Below are 18,466 nucleotides of genomic sequence, written 5' to 3'. Positions count from 1 at the left end.
GCTTGACTCCAGTGGTGTGGAGAGCATGGGATTCACGTCTGAGCATACCCATCCCACTCGGGGTGACAAATGCAAAAACAACAATTGATGGACAGAATGCAGAACAATGTCATACATTCACCCCAGTACAGAGATCTGGGCCTAAATCCATTCTACCCAAATGCTGCATCCACAAATAAGATTTCTCAAAAGACACATTCTAGGCCTTCCAATGCTTACCTGTGTGGCCTTTCCCTTCCTGGGCTATTTAGAAAAGTATGAGAATGCTGGGTGGCATGTCTTTTGTCATTTAAAAAAAAGATATATTGTATTTATTGAAACATTAATTACAGCACATAACTAGTCCAGTACCAAAACATATCATTTGACTTTGATGCTTGGCTTTTCAATCATACAACCGCAGTAAATGCCCAGTCGGTATATCTGGAACAATGGGTTACACGTATTAGGGTATGCCATTGCAGGTACAGTACATTGACAGTGTTGACTCTGTCTTGTTACTACTTGGCGGTCTTTGTACACTTAGGGCGGGGCACTCGCAGAGGGGCGCCCCTATGCTCACTGCTTATACAGATCAGTATACATATTTTTTCCCATGTTGCACTATGTCTGGTTTGTCTTGCTGTTCTCCTCTCCTGTCTCCTTGTTTACTAGGTATGTTTGGTATAGGCCCCAGCAGTTTTTTGGTCAGCTTTTTGTAAGGAGTAACTCATTGAATACGTCTGTTTGTGTGTTACAGTAGAGCATGGCTGTGTGCCACTCTTCTAATTTCGCAGTCGGGCCCTTTCCCCACCTCATAACCACCCGCTTTTCAGCTAGCAATAGGCCGATAGTGATTAAAGGTCAGACAGTTTTCTGGATACCTGGGTCATGTCCTAGTAATTCAACCTTAGGTTCAGGCTCTAGTTCTTTGCCCGTTATTGCTCCCAAGTCCTTAAATATCTTGCACCAGTATTTGTATATTCCTGGGCAGTGCCAGGCTGTATGTTTGAGCCCCACTTATTTCTCCCTGCATCTCCAGTAATTCAAATCCTCCCTCAGTCCATATCTCCACTGTCACTCTGGGGTGTAATAAATCCTAGGTAAGAATTTGAAATGTATGAGCCTGTGGAGCCCATTGAGGGATATGGTTTTAGTCTTGGGGAAGCAGTATTTCCAGTCCTTGTCACTAATAGGTCCGCCTATGTCCTTCTGCTAATCCATCTTTACCTTCAGAATGGCTGGCTTGCAGGCCTCCTGCGCACCAGTATAACATTTTGGGATGAGTTTGAATTGTGTTTTTGTCTGTATCAGCGTTTAGAGGGTATCCATAGTTTCGGGCTCAAACATATCCTCCCCTAGAAACTCTTGTAAAGTGTGCCTGGCTCTGTGGTATTAGTATTTAACTATTGTCTTCATGTCGGGTATTTTTCCTGTATCGTTTACCAGCTGCTTACTGCCCCGTCAGTGAAAAAGTCTCATAGTGTAGTTATCCCTAGAGTCCGCAGTGCCTGCCTTGCCCCTCCTTCTTGACCAATCGGGAACCAACAGCACCATTGTATTGGAACATGTGGGGAGTGTAGTAGTGCGCCTTCTTGCCTGTTCAGTAATGCACACCATGGCTATATTGTGGTAGCAAGGGAGTTAAATTAACCGTGTTGCCTAGCTGGGGTGCGGAAAAGAATGTGCAGCAAGGATATTGGAGCAGTTGCATCTCTCTCTAGATATAGGTGTGGCGTGTCCCGTGGGCCATGGATCCAATAGTGCTTATGTGTTCTCTGTGCGGTTCTATAGTACATTTCCAAGTCAGGTGCATTAGGCCTCCCAACTCTTAATGCAACGTGGGTAAATCTCAACGCACTCTGGGCTGTTTTTTTGCCCAGGCTAACTTCATCAGCTACGTGCAGAGGCGGTGGAATACAGTGCTTGTAGGAAAGTAGGATCTACTTCTTAAGGTTACCCCCAGTTTTTGCTAAATGTGATACTGCTTTTGACTAGTCTGCCCTGGATCCTGCTAAACAGTTATGTTATGTGCTTAGGTACACTCCAGATTGTATACTGGGGCAACCCTTGCAAGCCCCTAGTATATGGTACCCATGTACCTAGGGCATGGGTACCCCAGAGGGCTCTCATGAGCTGAAGAATGTATTATGCCACCCATGAGAGGCCTGGCAAAATGGAACTACAGACCTGCCATTGCAGCCTGTGTAAGTTGGAGCACACACCACTTAATTAACATATAGGTTTACTATATCTCAAAGGTTACGGCACTTAAAATGTAGAAGTCACCCCCCTAGCAGGCTTTTACAATCCTGAGCCTCTTTGACATTGTTTTGGAAGGCCCGAGGGGAGCCCCGTCCACCAGGAGCATGCTCCTTATGCTTTATGTACTGCATTGCAGACTTGGGGTCCGTAAAGTGGTGTATCTTTCCCTCCGATTTAATCCTTAGTTTCACGGGGTATTTCATACCGTACTCCATATTTAGCTCATGGAATCTCCTCCTGGCATCGAGAAATAGCTGGGGCACCTCCTGGAACTGTTGAGTAAAGTCAGGGAACAGGGATATTTCGAACCCTTCCAAATATAGTGTGCCCAGCTCACGAGACCTGAGCAAGGCCACATCACGGTCTCTATAGTTTAGTAGTCTAGCTATGAGTTTTAGGCCGATCTCCCTGCTCCCTTGGCCGGCCAAGATGACAGAAGCCCATGCCAATAATATTCTTACTAGCTTTCTTTGCTCTAATAATACTCTGGATGCCTCACAGCATGGCTTCCGAGCCGGTCACAGCACTGAGACCGCACTCCTGAGCATGACCGAACACCTGCGGATCATCCTAGACTCGGGTCAAACGGCGGCACTGAACCTGTTGGATCTGAGTGCCGCCTTTGACATGGTCTCGCATGCGGTTTTGCTTCACCGTCTGGAAGAAGCTGGTGTCGGGGGGCATGCTCTGGAATCGTTCAGAGCCTTTGTAACAGGAAGATCCTTTTGGGTTTCCACTCCCCCGTTCCTCTCCAATGAACAAATTATTGAGCAGGGAGTCCCCCAGGGCTCGGCACTTAGCCCTACGTTATTCAATCTTTACGTACAGCCACTGGCTTCGGTCGCTAAGCTATGGGAGCTTTCAATGGTCTCATATACTGACGACACCCAAGTAGTGGTGTCCCTAACGGAGGACGCCGGTCTGAATGCAACCAGGTTCAAGAGTGGCCGTATGGCTGTGGCTAACTGGATGACCTCTAATTATTTACAGCTTAATGCAAGTAAGATGGAAGTTTTATTAGTGGGGAAAAACGCTTCTGCATGGGGTGAAAAATGGTGGCCCAATACCCTAGGGAACCTTCCTGACCCAAAAACAGAAGTAAAAAATGTTGGGGTCTGGATCGACTCCTCTCTTAGTTTTAGCACTCATACTAACAAAACGGCAGCCACATGCTTTAGAATTCTACGGAATCTCAAACCTATTTTAAAATTCTTTGATCCTCCCACCCGCCAGCTCATAGTGCAATCTACTATTCTCTCTTGCTTGGACTACGCGAGTTCCTTGTTGCTAGGGGCCAACCAGGCAGAGATTGGATGAATGCAGCAGGTGCTAAATGTGGGAGCAAGAATCTTGGTAGGCCTCCCTCGCTCCATTGGCTGCCTGTGGCTAAACGGATCCAATTTAAGGCTCCCTGTCTATCGTTCAAGATCCTAAAACTTGCAACTCCACCGATGCTCTGTTCGTTATGTACCCCATATTTTCCCCGACAATCTTTTTGGTCAGAAGGCCAGCACCTGGTAGCGGTCCCTCGAATGAAACACTCTCGGATGGGCGGTCGCTCCTTCGGCTACATGGCTGCTAAATTATGGAATGCCTTGCCGTCCCAGTTACGTGGATTAAATGATCTTTTGACTTTCAGGAAAGCCATTAAGACCTAGACATGGCTATATGCAAATCAGTCTGACCCTGTGCCTCATGGGAACAGTTCAGCCCGAACTGCCAAGCCATGCCTTCCCTGGACCGGAAACAAGTTTCCTAGGACAGGTTTCTGGCATTCCAGACGTCTTTAGCCAGGCTTGCTTGAATCCATATGGCCATGTCTGAACTGGGGTGGCAGAGTGGGCTAAAGAACGGTGATGGATTAAACCCAGATGTGTTGACTGGGTGTGAGTGTTTGATTGGTTCAGATGCTCCGTCCATCACCACCCCCTTTTGTACCACTCTGTTCCCTGTAGCAGTGTCCCACAGTGTCAGTCTCTTACCAGCTTACCTGTATATTTTTTCCCTAAGCCAAAGTCCTCACTCTGTGTCTATGACTGAAATCTAAGGGGGTGTATCCGGAGATCGGACGCTTCTGTCTGTCTGTACACTGGTTCATACATTTATGGGCAGCTGGGCCCAGTGCAGCAATCGTGTCATGCTGTGGCCCCCACACTTCGGTGTGTTCTGGCTCCCAATTTGGTTGCTACAGGAAGGTGCACCACAGGATCTTGGTCTCGACTGGCTACACTACTTAGTGCATGCCGCTGTCTCCACTCCACTGCACCGGGATGAGGCCACAGCATGCCACACCACTTCGTACCGCATTGCCACACACTTCGCGCAGCATCCCAAGCTATGTGCACCTCACCTCTGTAGATCCCTCGGCTCGAGTGCAGCACATAACTGGCTAGTAGGTTTTTGCTGCAGCCGTGGCCTCAGTGCTGTGCTGTTGGAATGTGGTATTCTCCTGGTCCTAGCTGGGATGTCCCGGAGTCTTCAGCAAGTGCTGCTATTGGCCATTCTCCACACTGGGCGCTTTTTGCTGTTTGAATCTGGTGTGCTCCTCCAGTAGGCCTGTATCACAAAGCGCCGCCTCCCCGGGTGCTGCAAATCTCATGTGCACTTATCAAGTGTTGACATGTCTCCGTGCACAGGTTAATTGGTTCATCTCCAGGAGCATAGACTCGGAGTCACGTTCTGCACACTCATCTCACCTGGGCGAGTGCTCCCACCTCGGCAGCCCCGTCCCATGGGGGCACGCGTTTCAAGGTACTGTATGGGCAAGGAACCCGCAGCACCCACTTTTCTCGGCATTGTTCCCACTCCACCCAGCTGCACAGGTCCTGTGACGCCTTTCTGCGATGCGGCAGTTAGGCACTCACTTACGCATGCACCCACCATGCATCGCTGCCTGTATGCCTCCGCATTGCTCAAAGTCATTATACCTCTGTGTGGACTGATTTTTCCAGGCTTTTTCTGTTCCTGACGCTTGCCGTTACTTATTTCTACCTCCCTGGTACATTTTGCAGACTTGAAGCCCAAGGATTATTAAGGATTGCCGTGGCAGTCTCGGAAGCGCCCCTAACTAGCTGCAAGCTCTTAGAGTCAGCCAAGCTCTGCCTCTGTCTTTTTCCATTTTCGTATATTCCAATGTATCCCCTCACTGAAATGTGAAGAAATTCAGATTTGTTAAGCAAATGTCAAGTTTGCAGGATATTGGGAATAACAAAAGTGGTAGAATGACCAAGGAGATTGCATCATCCTGGATAACCATTGGTTTCTAGTCAATAGGTTTCCCTGTTCCAGCAGATCTCAGGCCCAAGTATAGCAGCAAATATGTGGAAACAGTGAGGTTATTTTTCAATTACCACACATCATAGTTACTCCAAACTTTTTGCCTGGTCCTGGGATTATGTGCTCCTAATTTCCTCTATTTCGAAGTAACAGCAGACGGAAGAAAGTTGCAATGTTGCAATGTAGGTGAATGCCATGCAAAAAATAGTTACACAGCCCTTTTCACCATCTAATCCCAACTCCACAAAATTTGATCTGGGTGCAAGAATTTACACAATGCTGTGCACAAATGCTTATAAAAGACTATTCTGAAAGGACCTGCCAGTATTGGAAATACACAGCTCATTTAATCAAATTCTCCTGATGCGTGCTCCAGGGTTTGGGCTAACCACACCTAAAAATCTGTGAATAAATGCTTAACTTAAATCTAACCAAATACCTCTTCAGGCTCAATAACAAATCAATGTGAATTACTGCTGTGGATTTAGAGTGACTTACCAAGTATGAGCCGGCTACTTCCTGTTCCTAAGGGAAAAAACATAAAACAACATTCTTTTAATTTTTAAAAAGTTTGGAGGCAACTTACACAAAATGTGTGGGTTTTTTGTATCACTTTGAAATGCTCTTTCCCTAACAGAAACATGAGGAAATTCAGAATTTTTAACCAAAAATTCACACTTACAGGACATTCTGGGCTAGGAAACGAAGAGGAATTCACGCATGCTACACTACCCTGCACTTGCCCTTGCCAAGATTTCGCAATTGTCTGGGGTTGATAGGTCACTTATGTGTTGGCTGGCCGTGGGCCCAAATGCTGCATCCAAAAAGATTTCCCAAAAGACATATTCTAACCCTTCCAATGCTTTCTTTTTTGACCTGTCCTTTCCTGGGCTATTTAGAAAAGGCTGTGAATGCTAGATGGTATTTACTTTGCTACTTCCGCATTTTCCAATATATCACCTCACTGAAATGTGAAGAAATTCTGAATTTTTAAGCAAATGTCAAGTTTGCAGGATATTCGGAATACCAAAAGTGGTAGAATGACCAAGAAGACTGCCTTATCCTGGATAACCATTGGTCCCTGGTGAACAGGTTTCCCTGTGTTCCAGCAGATCTCAAGCCAAAATATAACAGTCAATGGGGCCGATTCACAGAACTAACTTAAGACAAAATCCTAAACTTACTACTTTTGGTATACACAGAAGGTAGGATTTCACTTAAGTTTGTCTTAAGACAAACTTAAGACAGACTTAAGACAAACTTAAGACAAAATCCTAACTTAAGTCTGTCTTAAGTCTGTCTTAAGTCTGTCTTAAGACTGTCTTGAGACAAACTTAAGACAAAATCCTAACTTCTGAGAATACCGAAAGTAGTAAGTTTAGGATTTTGTCTTAAGTTAGTTCTGTGAATCGGGCCCAATATGCGGAAACAGAGAAGTTATTTTTTCGGTATAGTTCAGAGAGAGTTTTTTGGGTATAGTTTTGACTTCTGGGTAGGGAAATCTGAAGTGACCTATGCAAGTCATGCCATACTGAATTTACCCGTATCTCTTGTTTTCAAAAGTGAAACAAGTTGGTACCATCTGACTGTGGACCTGAATATTGCAGATTTTTATCAGTGAAGACTAAGGGGGTCATTACGATGGAGGATGTTATTCCATTCGTTCGCCATCGTGCCGCTGCTTGGGACCGTCCCTGTGGACTGCGGCAGTCCTTCAGACAAGATTACGATGCAACCGTCACTGTGTTACTTGCATCGTGTATCTCTGACATTGCGGCGGGTGCCGCTGGCTGCATCATCCACTACAATGTCAGAAATACTTTCTTTGCATTTCCCTGCACTACCTGACAGGCACCACGTGGTGCATGCCACCTGGTGCAGGGAAATGTAGGGGGGTACCTACAACCCAGTGCATACCCACCTCCCACAACACAAAGGGGGGCCTGCTATGGGCCCCCAAATGCAATCCCGCCAGCCTGTGAATGGAGGTTTCACCGCCATACACCGACTGGTGGGGAGGCAGCATTGTAATATGGCGAAGGGTGCCTGCTAGACTTCGCCACCATATAGTTGATGCAGGGTGGGTCCACCAGTGGCGGATCCCTGGCGGACAGAATTGCGCCCACCAGCACACTGCCCGCCATTGTAATTTGGTAGGCGGGGAAGTGCTTTACGATGGCGGTGAAACTGCCACCGGTGGCGGTTTCACCGCCGTCATAATCAGCTCCTAAGTGAAGAGACTTTATTGACATATTGTTTTGAAGTTTACAGCGCATTCTGAGTTGGAAAAAAGACTGAGATCCATACAAGACACACCAACATTATTCTGGGTCTCTAATTTTCAATAATGCTTGTGGTTGATTAGGTTGTTTAAGTACTGTCTCAACGTGGGCCAGATACTGCAACCACAGACCCTCTCCTGATGCAAAATGAAAGGAAAGGCTATTTATACATATTTTTGATACTTTTGATACATTCTGGCAGGAATATGTGATTGCACCTCAATCTTCTATTAATTTCCATAATGAACAGCTAGCGTATTTGCACCTTAGGTCAGGCCAGCAGCCAGGAACTCTGGCACACCTGGATATTTCTCAAATTGTGGGACACAGGGGATTGCATGGGTTAGCTGTGGGGCCTATTCATTAATGCCACTGTAGACAAAGTTGGGACTGCTTGTTGAGCCTGTGTTCAACTGTCTATGTGCAAACTTTTTTTAATAATTGACAGCTATTCTTCAGTGAGTGACAATTGTGTGTGTGTCATTGTGTTTTCGTGTCTGTGGGTGCAGGTGTAGGTGTTTGTCTGTGGTTGAGGAGTATGCAAATGAGAGAATGAGTCACTGGATGCATCATTGGATGCGTCAACTGTGTTGATTTGTGGACCTTTCCATGAAGGGTAAACTAACATGAGAAGTGTGAACCCAAGCAAGATTTTTGAAAGATGGATGGATTTTCAAAGGCATAGACAGAAGTAGGCCTGAGCACTGCTACGTGGAATTCTGCAGAGCGCTCCAAAAACTCAGTGAGATTCTGCGAAATTCTGCAGATGGGTGGACTTGCTTGACACACCAGTTTATGCTGGTTTTGATATTCAGTAGCATGACGCTCGTTCTCAGTTCACTGATAGAATATCGATACCCAAAATATCCCCATACACAAATATCCTGTCATAAATATCGATGTCAAAATTTAAAAATGTACCTCCATAATTAACATAATTAGTTGTCAATTAAAGAAATACACATAATTAAAAAACAAAGTAAAACAAATACAAATTAATTTGCTCTACAAACGTTACCCCTATAAAACCAAAACCCACACAAGAAATAAAAAATAAACAATTACCATAAATATTTATGAATTGAGGAATTAATATTGATGATCAACTAATTATGAATTAATTAATAATAAATTACTCTCCACCCTCTAACCCAATAAACACCACAACCTACACCTAAAAATCATGACACAATTTCCATAACTAATTTCACATTGATAAATGAATATCAGTTAACAACCTATTAATTAATTTAAAAGATTTTACTTCCCATCCTTTACGACTATAAACCCCACAACACACATCTAAAATTAATTACAAAATTGCCATATTTAAATTGTTATTAATTATTTAGCATTAATTAAAAAATAATTATTAATTATTTACAAATAAATTACTTGCCACCCTATTCCACTATAAACCCTACCACCTGCTCCTAAAAGAAATAACACAATAAATTACCAATAACAAATTATTTAAAAATTACCAAGCAATTAATAATAAATGAATTCCCACAAGTAACACTATAAAATATAAATTAAATAAATATTAATAAATAACAATAATAATAGATTTATTAGAATTACATTAGATCCCACCCTTTTCCCCTATAAACCCACAAACAATTCCTAAAAAAATGAAACAATTAACATAATTACCAATGAATTAATTAACAATAATTAACAACCAATTATTAAAATAATAATTATAAATTAATTCCCACAATAAACACTATACAATGCAAATTAAATAAATATTAATAAACACAAAATATTAATAAATGTATTACAATTAAATTACTTCCCACCCTATTCCCCTAAACCCACAACTCGTTCCTAAAAAATGATACAATTAACATAATTGCCAATTAAATAATTAATAATAATTAACAACCAATTAATAATTAATTCATAACAAATCAATTCCCACAATTAACACTGTAAAATCTAAATTAAATAATACTAATAAGTAAAAAATATTAATTAATTTACTATAATTAAAATTCTTCCCACCCTATTCCTCTATAAACCCACAACCCATTACAGAACTACAAAATGCAAAATGTAATTAAAATAAACTTAAAACTACTAAAAATGTAACACATGTATTTAAAAACAAAAGCAATACTTACACAAAAAAATAGATCACATACTTTTAAAATACATAACACTAATTAAAACATCGATATTTTAAGCAACTATATTTTTGCAAACAATATTAATGACTTCAATATTTTCAAAAACGATATTTCTTACCTCCAAGTCGATATTCTTGACCACAATATCCTAGCTGTCGCTATTTCTGCATCACAATATTTCAAACTCGTTATTTGTGTATGTTGACATTTAGGGGCCGATTAGGGTGGAGGATTTTCCGCCTCCTCCGGGCCGGCGGAAGCCACCTCCGGCCGGGCGGAGTCGGAAAATCCTCTGCGGACTCACCAAAAACCCACCGCCGCATTACGATGGCTAGTGGGTCTTGGATTCTGTCCGCTGCTTTTCTGCCGCGGTCGGATTACAACCGCGGCGGAAAAGCTCTTATTTGGCTGGCAGTGTCTATCAGACACCGCCGGCCAAATTAGGAAGCATTTGAAAACATGCTTTTCCGCGGCGGTTTTTCCGCCGTGGAAAAGCATGTGTACTTTTGATTTGGGGGGCCCGTTGCTGGCCCCCAGGGTGTTGGTGGGTGGGGGGTGCACATGGGGGGTACCTATGGTACCCCCCAGCATTTACATGCACAATGCGGCAGGCACCGCGCGGTGCCTGCCGCTTTGTGCATGTAAATGTTACACATGCACTTTTAACATTGCGGCGGGTGCTGCTTGAAGCAGCACCCGCCGCAATGTTAAATATCCAGGATGTGACCGCCAGGGTGGCGGTCACATCCTAATCGCACATGAGGGAACGCCGCAGCCCATGCGGACGTTCCCTCATACTCTGGGGTCGCGGACGGACTCAAGTCCGTCCGGGATCGTAATCGACCCCTTAATACTCGATATTGTGCCTGTGCACAGCACGTTCTCACGCTGGGAACTGCATGCAAAGGGCACTACATGGTTCACATGGGTGTGGCCTTTTTGTTTTCTGTTCTGTGCTGGGGCCTATTTTTTAATCCACTCTTAAGCTTTTCAATTCTTTCCTATATGTCTCATCCACCCTTCATTTTTCTTTATTGTATCAGTGCGTGGTTTTTTTGTTTGTGTATTTAAAATTTGTGTTTGTTTTTTAGTAGTTTTTTGTGCCTTTTCGTACCTTTTTTGGTTTTGCCTTCAAGTCTTAGTTTTTCCTTTCTTCATTCTATTTCTTCTTTTTTTTTTTACCACCCAGCACCATGGTAGAGCAGGGCAAAAGAGAGCATGGCAGCGTCAGTGCGGCTGCTAACTTCACACCTTGTAGCCTCTTAGCCCAGTGAAGGATAAACTCTGAGCCAATCTATACACTTCTTCTTTTTCATCACCCACAGCTCAGAAACTGTTAGACATGTTTGACAGATGCAACAGCAGAAACATGTGGTCCATAGTAATGTCCTCCTTGCTGACCTCCCGTGTGAAAAACTCAAAAGGAAATAGCCTCGTTTTCAGGCATTTGGCTATTTTCCATTTGTCCATTCCAATGCATTTGCTACTCTTTGAACTACATACTCATTGATCAGTTTGTACTGCTCAAACAGATGTTGCAACATGTAATAGGTTGAGTTCCAACATCTTGGCACCTCCTGTATGAGGGCTTTAACTTGTACTCTATTAGGAAGCTGAATGATCCTTAAATGCTTCCTGGTTTCAGAAGATGGCTAAAATGAGTGCAGATTATTCTGCAGATAGTCAGTACGTTGCTGACTAGGTCTCCATTTTTGAGAAAGTCCTGCACAATGATGGTGATGCAATGTACCAAACACAGGATCCTAAAATAGCCACAATCTGCCATTGCCTTAACTATATTACTGCCATTGTCTGTGGCAACAAATCCAATTCTGAAACCTCTGAATTGCAACCATCTAAACATCTTCATGTTAAAGACTTGTAAGACATTTGAATCTTCATGGGATTTTGTCCTTGGCAAACATGGCTTCTGGTGCATGCTGCCTAACCCCCCTAAAAGCACCTACAGCGATAAAAACAGAAACTATGTGTTGCAAACCCCCCACAAAAGAGATCCAGTGTGCAGTGATACATTGGCTTGACAACTGGTCCACATGTCCGCTGTCAGGTGGATATTCTGAACAGCACTACGCTGCAAAGCCTTTCCAACCAATTATAGCACATAGTGATGGAGTGCTGGAACAACCACGCTGGCAAAGTAAAGTCCTGCTGGGAACCTTCCATTTTGGGCAGATAATCACCACAAACTCTTTCCACAAAAGAAAAAGGGAGGAGGTCCAGCACTAACATTTTAGCCAGCTTACAGTTGTACAAACGTGCCTTTGGGTGGTTGCATTCATAGGACTTCCCCTGCCTAAACATGCTTGTAATAGCAACCTGGGTTTTTCATTTGTGGTGCTATTGACGCAGGTGATTTCTGGAGAGGACCTGGAAGTGGTAGACTTAATGTGCATCTTGGGGCAATCATTGTATGCTGTTACTGTGGTGTCTCCATCTGACTTTTGGGACCAATGCAAAGTTTCCGAGGCATGTGATACTGGTGCACTGCTTGGGACTAGCCTGCTTTCATAAAGAGGTCACCCTGTTCTTCCTCATCACCTACACCTCCCACTCTGATTGGAGGCTCTGGAGATGATTCCCCTCTCACAGCACCTTCATCACCACAATCTGCAGAACGTTAATTGAGGTGCAGCTCCCAGCAGAGTATGTGATGTTTTTTCAAATAGGTCGCTAGGCTTCCAGTACCATAGTGTGTACCAAGCTTACCTCAAAAAACACTAGGAAAGGAAATGGAGCATATTGCAATTTTGTCCTGCTTGCTAACCGTAAAGAAGTCTCAAACTGGGGAGGTGGACCTTTTCAGTGGATCACTGGTGGCAATGTCAATGCCTGAAGAACTGGAGGTGGGCTCTCTGAAGTGCATACTTCTACTGAGCTTGTAATGGATGCAGGTCTCTTTGAATTATAAATATGGAAACTGCTGCTAGCAGTGGTGGCAGTGCCACATCCCTCAGAGCAGTATAAGTACTAGAAGGGATAATTTCAGTCTCCTCTGGGACAGTTTCCATAATAACTGGCTTATCATCCTCATCCCCTCCCATATTTGTAAGGCTTTCAGGAACTTTCCTCTCCTGAGCCGCATCTTGCATGGTGGTGTACCCTTCTTTTTTCTTTCTGGATATCTGGAAGCCAATTGTTGTAAAAGAGGAGGTTCTTGCTCAGCAGGAAGCTCAACCTCCTGTTCTGTTCCTATTTCAGTAAGATCCATTGTTGGCTTTAGCTGTTGTCCACTTTTCTGCAATGATTGAAAGAGACAAATCCAGTTTGAAGACACTGCTCATCAGTATAGACATGATGGCAGTGGCTGCCTTGCTGAGAGACATGGCCTTGGGCTTAGGTTGGGGTGTTGCCATGGATGCTGGAGTGCTGCTCCCAGCTTGCTCCCCGGAGGCCGGTGCAGCAGGTCAAAGTTTGCCAAAAAAGGTTCTGGCTGGCACACCAGTGGTGGAAATCTGCTTCTTCTCAACACTGGCCACTTTCTTGGCAGCACTTTTTTTGTGGCCTCTGGAGGCTGTCAGTTGGCAGTGGTACAAGCAGAAGAGATTGGATCACTCAAATGACGGTCTTGCATTACTGTGGGTGATGTCTCTTGTGCAACTAAAAGCAAACAAGCAAGAAAAAGATTTAGTGAAACATGGCATTGCTTCAGTTTGCTGCAGTTTGAATTAGTACTGACAAGATATTTTAGGGTGGCTACTTAAGTTATCATTATTATCCTACATAATGAACACCAACAGTGCATTTCAAAGTCAAACCACACCACCAGAACATAATATTTAATTTCCAATCAGGATAACAACATACAGATGTAACGGTTTGCTTTGTGTGCATCGAAGGGAGGCACCTGTGACAGTCAGGGAGGTGTGGGGAAATTGTATGATGTTTAAAAAATCAATGCTGGTGTGCATATATGACAGGCAAGGGGGTCCTGGAGAAAAGGAATAATCCTTAAAAAATGAATGCTGATGTGTGTTGTGCACCAATGGCAGTCAGGGGGTCCAGGGTGAAATGGAATAATCCTTAACAAATCAATGCTGATGTATGTTGTGCACCTGTTGCAGGTAGGGGATCTAAAGGGAAATGGAATAATCATTAAAAAACGAATACTGGTGTGTGTTCTTCACCTATGACAGGAAGGGAGCCCAGGGGTAAACTGAATAATAATACTTAAACAATTAGCACTGTGTGTGCCTATGGCAGGATGGTGGGAAAATGTAAAAACAAAATAAAAAAAATTAAAAATTGAAAAAATAGAAAAAATGTAAATAAAATATAAAATAAACAAGAAAGGATGCAAAGCCACAACAAAGAACAGATGCAGGCCTATGAACAAAAGCACACTGCCTAGCTACACAGAATAGCCACCGACCACATGTATGTGTAAATGTATAGGCATTTATATAGCGCACTACTTACCCGGAGGATCCCAAGGCGCTTCGATCGCTGCGAAACCCTTCCTGGCTTCCCTGAGAGATGGTCCCTTAATGGGTATCTCCAGGGTGAGACCAGGCATCCCCGGCAGTCTGGTGGGGCCGTTAGTGAAGATGAGGCAAGCTAGTGCCCAGAGTTACCGAGTGTGATCGCTGATCAGAGTGGGCACCGAGGCGAGAGAATTATCGAGTCCGCTGACCCTGGTCCAGAAAGCTGCCGCGCCGGGAATCGAACCCTGGTCCCGGGCCGTCCTCTGCTCTCGGGTCTGCCGCCTCTAACCAGTGAGCCACACTACTTCACGTGGTCAAACAAGAACAGCAATCAAGGAGGCATGGCAACAACAAAGAACACATGCAGGCTTATGGCAAAAGCACACTGGCTAGCTACACAAAATGGCCACCAACCACATGGTTAAGCAGCAAGTGAGGAAGCAAAGCCACAACAAAGAATACTTGCAGGTCTATGGCAAAAGCACACTGGCTGGCTATACAAAATTGCCACTAACTACATAGTCAAACAGCAAGCAAAGTGTCAAGGCCTCAACAAACACCACATACAGGCCTATGTCAAAAGCACACTGGATGGCTACACAAAATGGTCGCTGGGCATATGGTCCAACAACAGTAAGCAAGGAGATATGGAAAACAAAAAACACATGCAGCCCTATGGACACTGACTACACAACATGGCTCTTGGCCACATGGCATAGAGAACAAAGACAAATGGTGGCCTATGGGAAACACACGCAAACTGGCCACACAAAGGAGACATTGGTAACACTGAAAAAAACATTGCAATTATTCAACAAAGCTGAAAATTAACTGAGATATAAAAATGTACAACAATGCACCACACATCCTCCCAAGACATCAAATATTTCCCCACATATACACTTTTTGCACACAAAAAATCGTGAAATACAAAACAAAACACATTTTTTATTTAATCCAATGCCATCCCAGCCCTAAATGATATTTAAAATAAGAAACAAAATACCACAGAAAGAGTTGCTCCATGCACCCATGACTAGGACTGGCCTGGGCCTACTGATTGGATGGCCTATTGGCAGACTAGGCCACATTGTAAAATGAATAAATATTGCAAATTTAACAAACATGGAGAAAATGTACTTAACTGTGTAACATTGTTCGTTTACAAAAGAAGAAAAAATCTAAAAATATGACTAGGCCCCTACTGAAACTGAAGCCCACCCACATTAAATTTTAAAAATAAAATAAAAGCACAAATAAATACTGGTGCATGAGTTTTTGAACTCACTTGTGAAATCTCCAAAATAAAGTCCTTAAATCCAATGGGTTATATGCACCAGGCGATCCTTTCAGCTCCAAATCCAAATGAAAAGTGGCCAGGAGATGGGCAAATCACTAGGAGGTTCGTTCTGGACAGGAACGGGAAGATGGAGTTTCTGGTGCACTTCCCTCTTGTTGGGAAAAAAAGTAAAATTTAAAAAAGGCTTTTGGAAATAAAAAACAATCGGAATGGTCTACTGGAGGACAATGGTAACTACAAACCGCCATTTCGAGTAGATTTAGCTGCTTCTCGAGTAGAGAATCTGCTTGAGGGCCAGCTGAGGTCGCTTGAGCTAGCCAACATCATGAAAAAGTGCTGGAGGCCACGCTGGCAACCAACAAGTCTTGTGCACGCTCGCTATCGGTCACCAAGTCTTGTCACGCTCACCAGCATGCATTAAAACAAGTCTTGCACGCTCCAATAGAAAAAACTTTTCCTTCCCGGTGAAAGTTATCGGGATCTCTGCGTTCTGCTATCGGGAACTCTGCTTTCCATGCGGAATGCAAAGTTCTCGAATTCTGCAAGGCATAGACAGAAGAAGGTGCGAGAAAACACATAGAAAGGTAAATGGATAAGAGCACAGAGATGAGTGAACGGGTAAGTATGAGACCAAATGGGGGCGAGCCAATAAACTTTTAAATTTAATCACAGTTGGATTTAAGAGTGTGTGGCTGAGAGGATGGATTAATGGATGGATGGAAATATGGATGAGTGTGCATCATGCTATACTGTCAGTCACCCGTTCATCATCCATGTACTCATACACCAATTTACTCATTCATTTAATCATCCACTCCAGCTAGTCACACACAATAAATAATTTGCACACATACACACTCTTCAAACAAAGAATAAAGGAAAGATCTATTGAATTTAGCATGGTTTGTTTCTAATTTATTCTTTTTTGTGTTTTGGATTGATTCTGTTATCGAGCAGGAGGTGGTAAAAAAGATCTGCATTTGCGGATTGTGGGCTCTTTCTCGCTTCTTTTATCAGAATGTAGGCATGTGTTGTGTAGTAAGGAGGAGAATAATATTCCCTTATACGGATCTAAATTTCCGATCGTCCTTTGTTCACCACCCCAACCCTGTTTTCACTTTTTTCCACTATTTGTAATATGCCCTTTTGTATGAAGCATGCTGTGAGTTAGGTGAGTCCTGCTGCTGTGTAATGCTAATCATTTTACATCTGCAGTTTAGCATAGTGTAAGTTGTCAAATTCAGTGTGGTTCAGATCGCCATTTCAAAACAAGCCACTGCACCTATAATTTTACAGCAGGAATAACGAAAATGTTCTCCATTTTGAGTTTATATACAGGGGCATATTATCATGGGAGTTTATCTCCGCTTTTTTGGCTTTAAAAGCCAAGAAAGCGGAGATAAAATTATCTCCCCATTACCTAGCTGTCGCTAACACCAGTTAGCGACAGCTAGTAGGAGATAGCGACCATCTAGGGCCCCGCTTTGCATGTCAGTAATATTTATCACTAATGACATGCAAAGTGGGCGTGCCAAGATGTTAGCGACTGGAAACAGTCGCTAACATCGATACCTCTTATTACCAACTTTTGTATATATTCGCGCTAAGCGCGAATATCTCCAAAAGCTAACACCTGCCCTGAGCATGTTATCCAATGGGAGGTGGATAACATGGCTAAGAGCATTAGCTCGGTAATGCATGAATATCGCTGACTTTTCAGGGTGTTTGGAAGTGGAACAGAGCCGGAGGCCTCCAAATCCCTGCCAGGGGCCGCCACGCAAATATGTATCCATCCTCAGGGGATTATTATATTAAGGATATATATTGGTGTGGTGGCTCCTGGAGTTTGGCAGCCCTGTGCAGGTGCACAGCTTGCACATGCCTAAGGCCGCCCCTGGACAGAGAGGGACTGAACTGCAGCCATTGGTTGTTAAAATGGTTAGCTCTTGCAAAACAGGTATAGCTGCCTCTGACAAACTTAAAAGGAGTTTAACTATTCCATACTTTGATATAGGATATAAAATCTCCATTAACATAATTCATTCTAGAGCAGGCAAATGATTCAATGAAATCCTCAAAAAATATTTAAATTACCTTCTTCAGTCACGAACGATTGAAAATGATGCTATCAAGTTTTCTAGGTATCATTTATTAGGTGGTACTATTTCCAGGTTTCATGTTATATAACTCATAGACCTCTGAAATGTGAAAGGCTGGTTCCGGCTTCGAGGATTGCACCTTGCAAGCCATAGGCGGCACCTGATTTCAGTAGTCTTCTTGAATTCCATTATGTTTTCATTATTTAGACCCATTTAAACTTTCTTTTATGTCTTTCCACTTTATTCATGTTATTTATTTTTATTTTGCTGCTTTACAGTCATTTTACTAAAGTGGTAGAGGTCTCCCACAATAGGCAACGAAAGCACCCTTTTGTAAATGGCACATTCATATGCAATAATCAAGGTGTGCTCACTTGGGTTGGGGTATGCTATCAGCAACTCTGCTCATAATAGAAGACATTAATGAACATCGTATGGATGCTTTTCTGAAATTCCGCAGCTTTTTAGGAGTCAGGTCAAAGCAAACCTTATAGGCAACTTACTTGCATGCATGATCCTATCCGGATAGTTTGGGTTGATACCTTGAAAAAGAAAGAAGATTACATCATTACAGCATGCCTTAAAAATATAAAGTCCTTACCTAGTTCGAACCTTTATTGTATTGCTATATATCCAGTTACATTGAGGTTCCACTTATACATCAAACAATTACAGTTCACTTTTCCAT

The 18,466-nt window shown here is 43.2% G+C and overlaps 1 protein-coding gene across 4 annotated transcripts in view; it reads right to left on the bottom strand.

Moving 5' to 3' along the window:
• The window catches only part of LOC147692932 (inter-alpha-trypsin inhibitor heavy chain H4-like), a 563,260-nt gene that overhangs the window by 312,219 nt on the left and 232,575 nt on the right, over positions 1-18,466 (bottom strand). For all 4 annotated transcript variants that reach the window (XM_086939190.1, XM_086939191.1, XM_086939192.1 and 1 more), the window contains exons 14-15: positions 18,282-18,320; positions 6,019-6,045 (exon numbers count right to left, since the gene is read on the bottom strand). In XM_086939190.1, the coding sequence (XP_086795316.1) occupies positions 6,019-6,045; positions 18,282-18,320 (66 nt within the window). The remainder of the gene's footprint in view (positions 1-6,018; positions 6,046-18,281; positions 18,321-18,466) is intronic.

The sequence above is a fragment of the Lissotriton vulgaris genome, chromosome 9, assembly GCF_964263255.1.
Source record: "Lissotriton vulgaris chromosome 9, aLisVul1.2, whole genome shotgun sequence".
Classification (NCBI taxonomy): Eukaryota; Metazoa; Chordata; class Amphibia; order Caudata; family Salamandridae; genus Lissotriton; species Lissotriton vulgaris.
The sequence above is the reverse complement of the archived record's forward strand: the minus strand, read 5'-3'. Positions and strand labels throughout refer to the sequence as shown.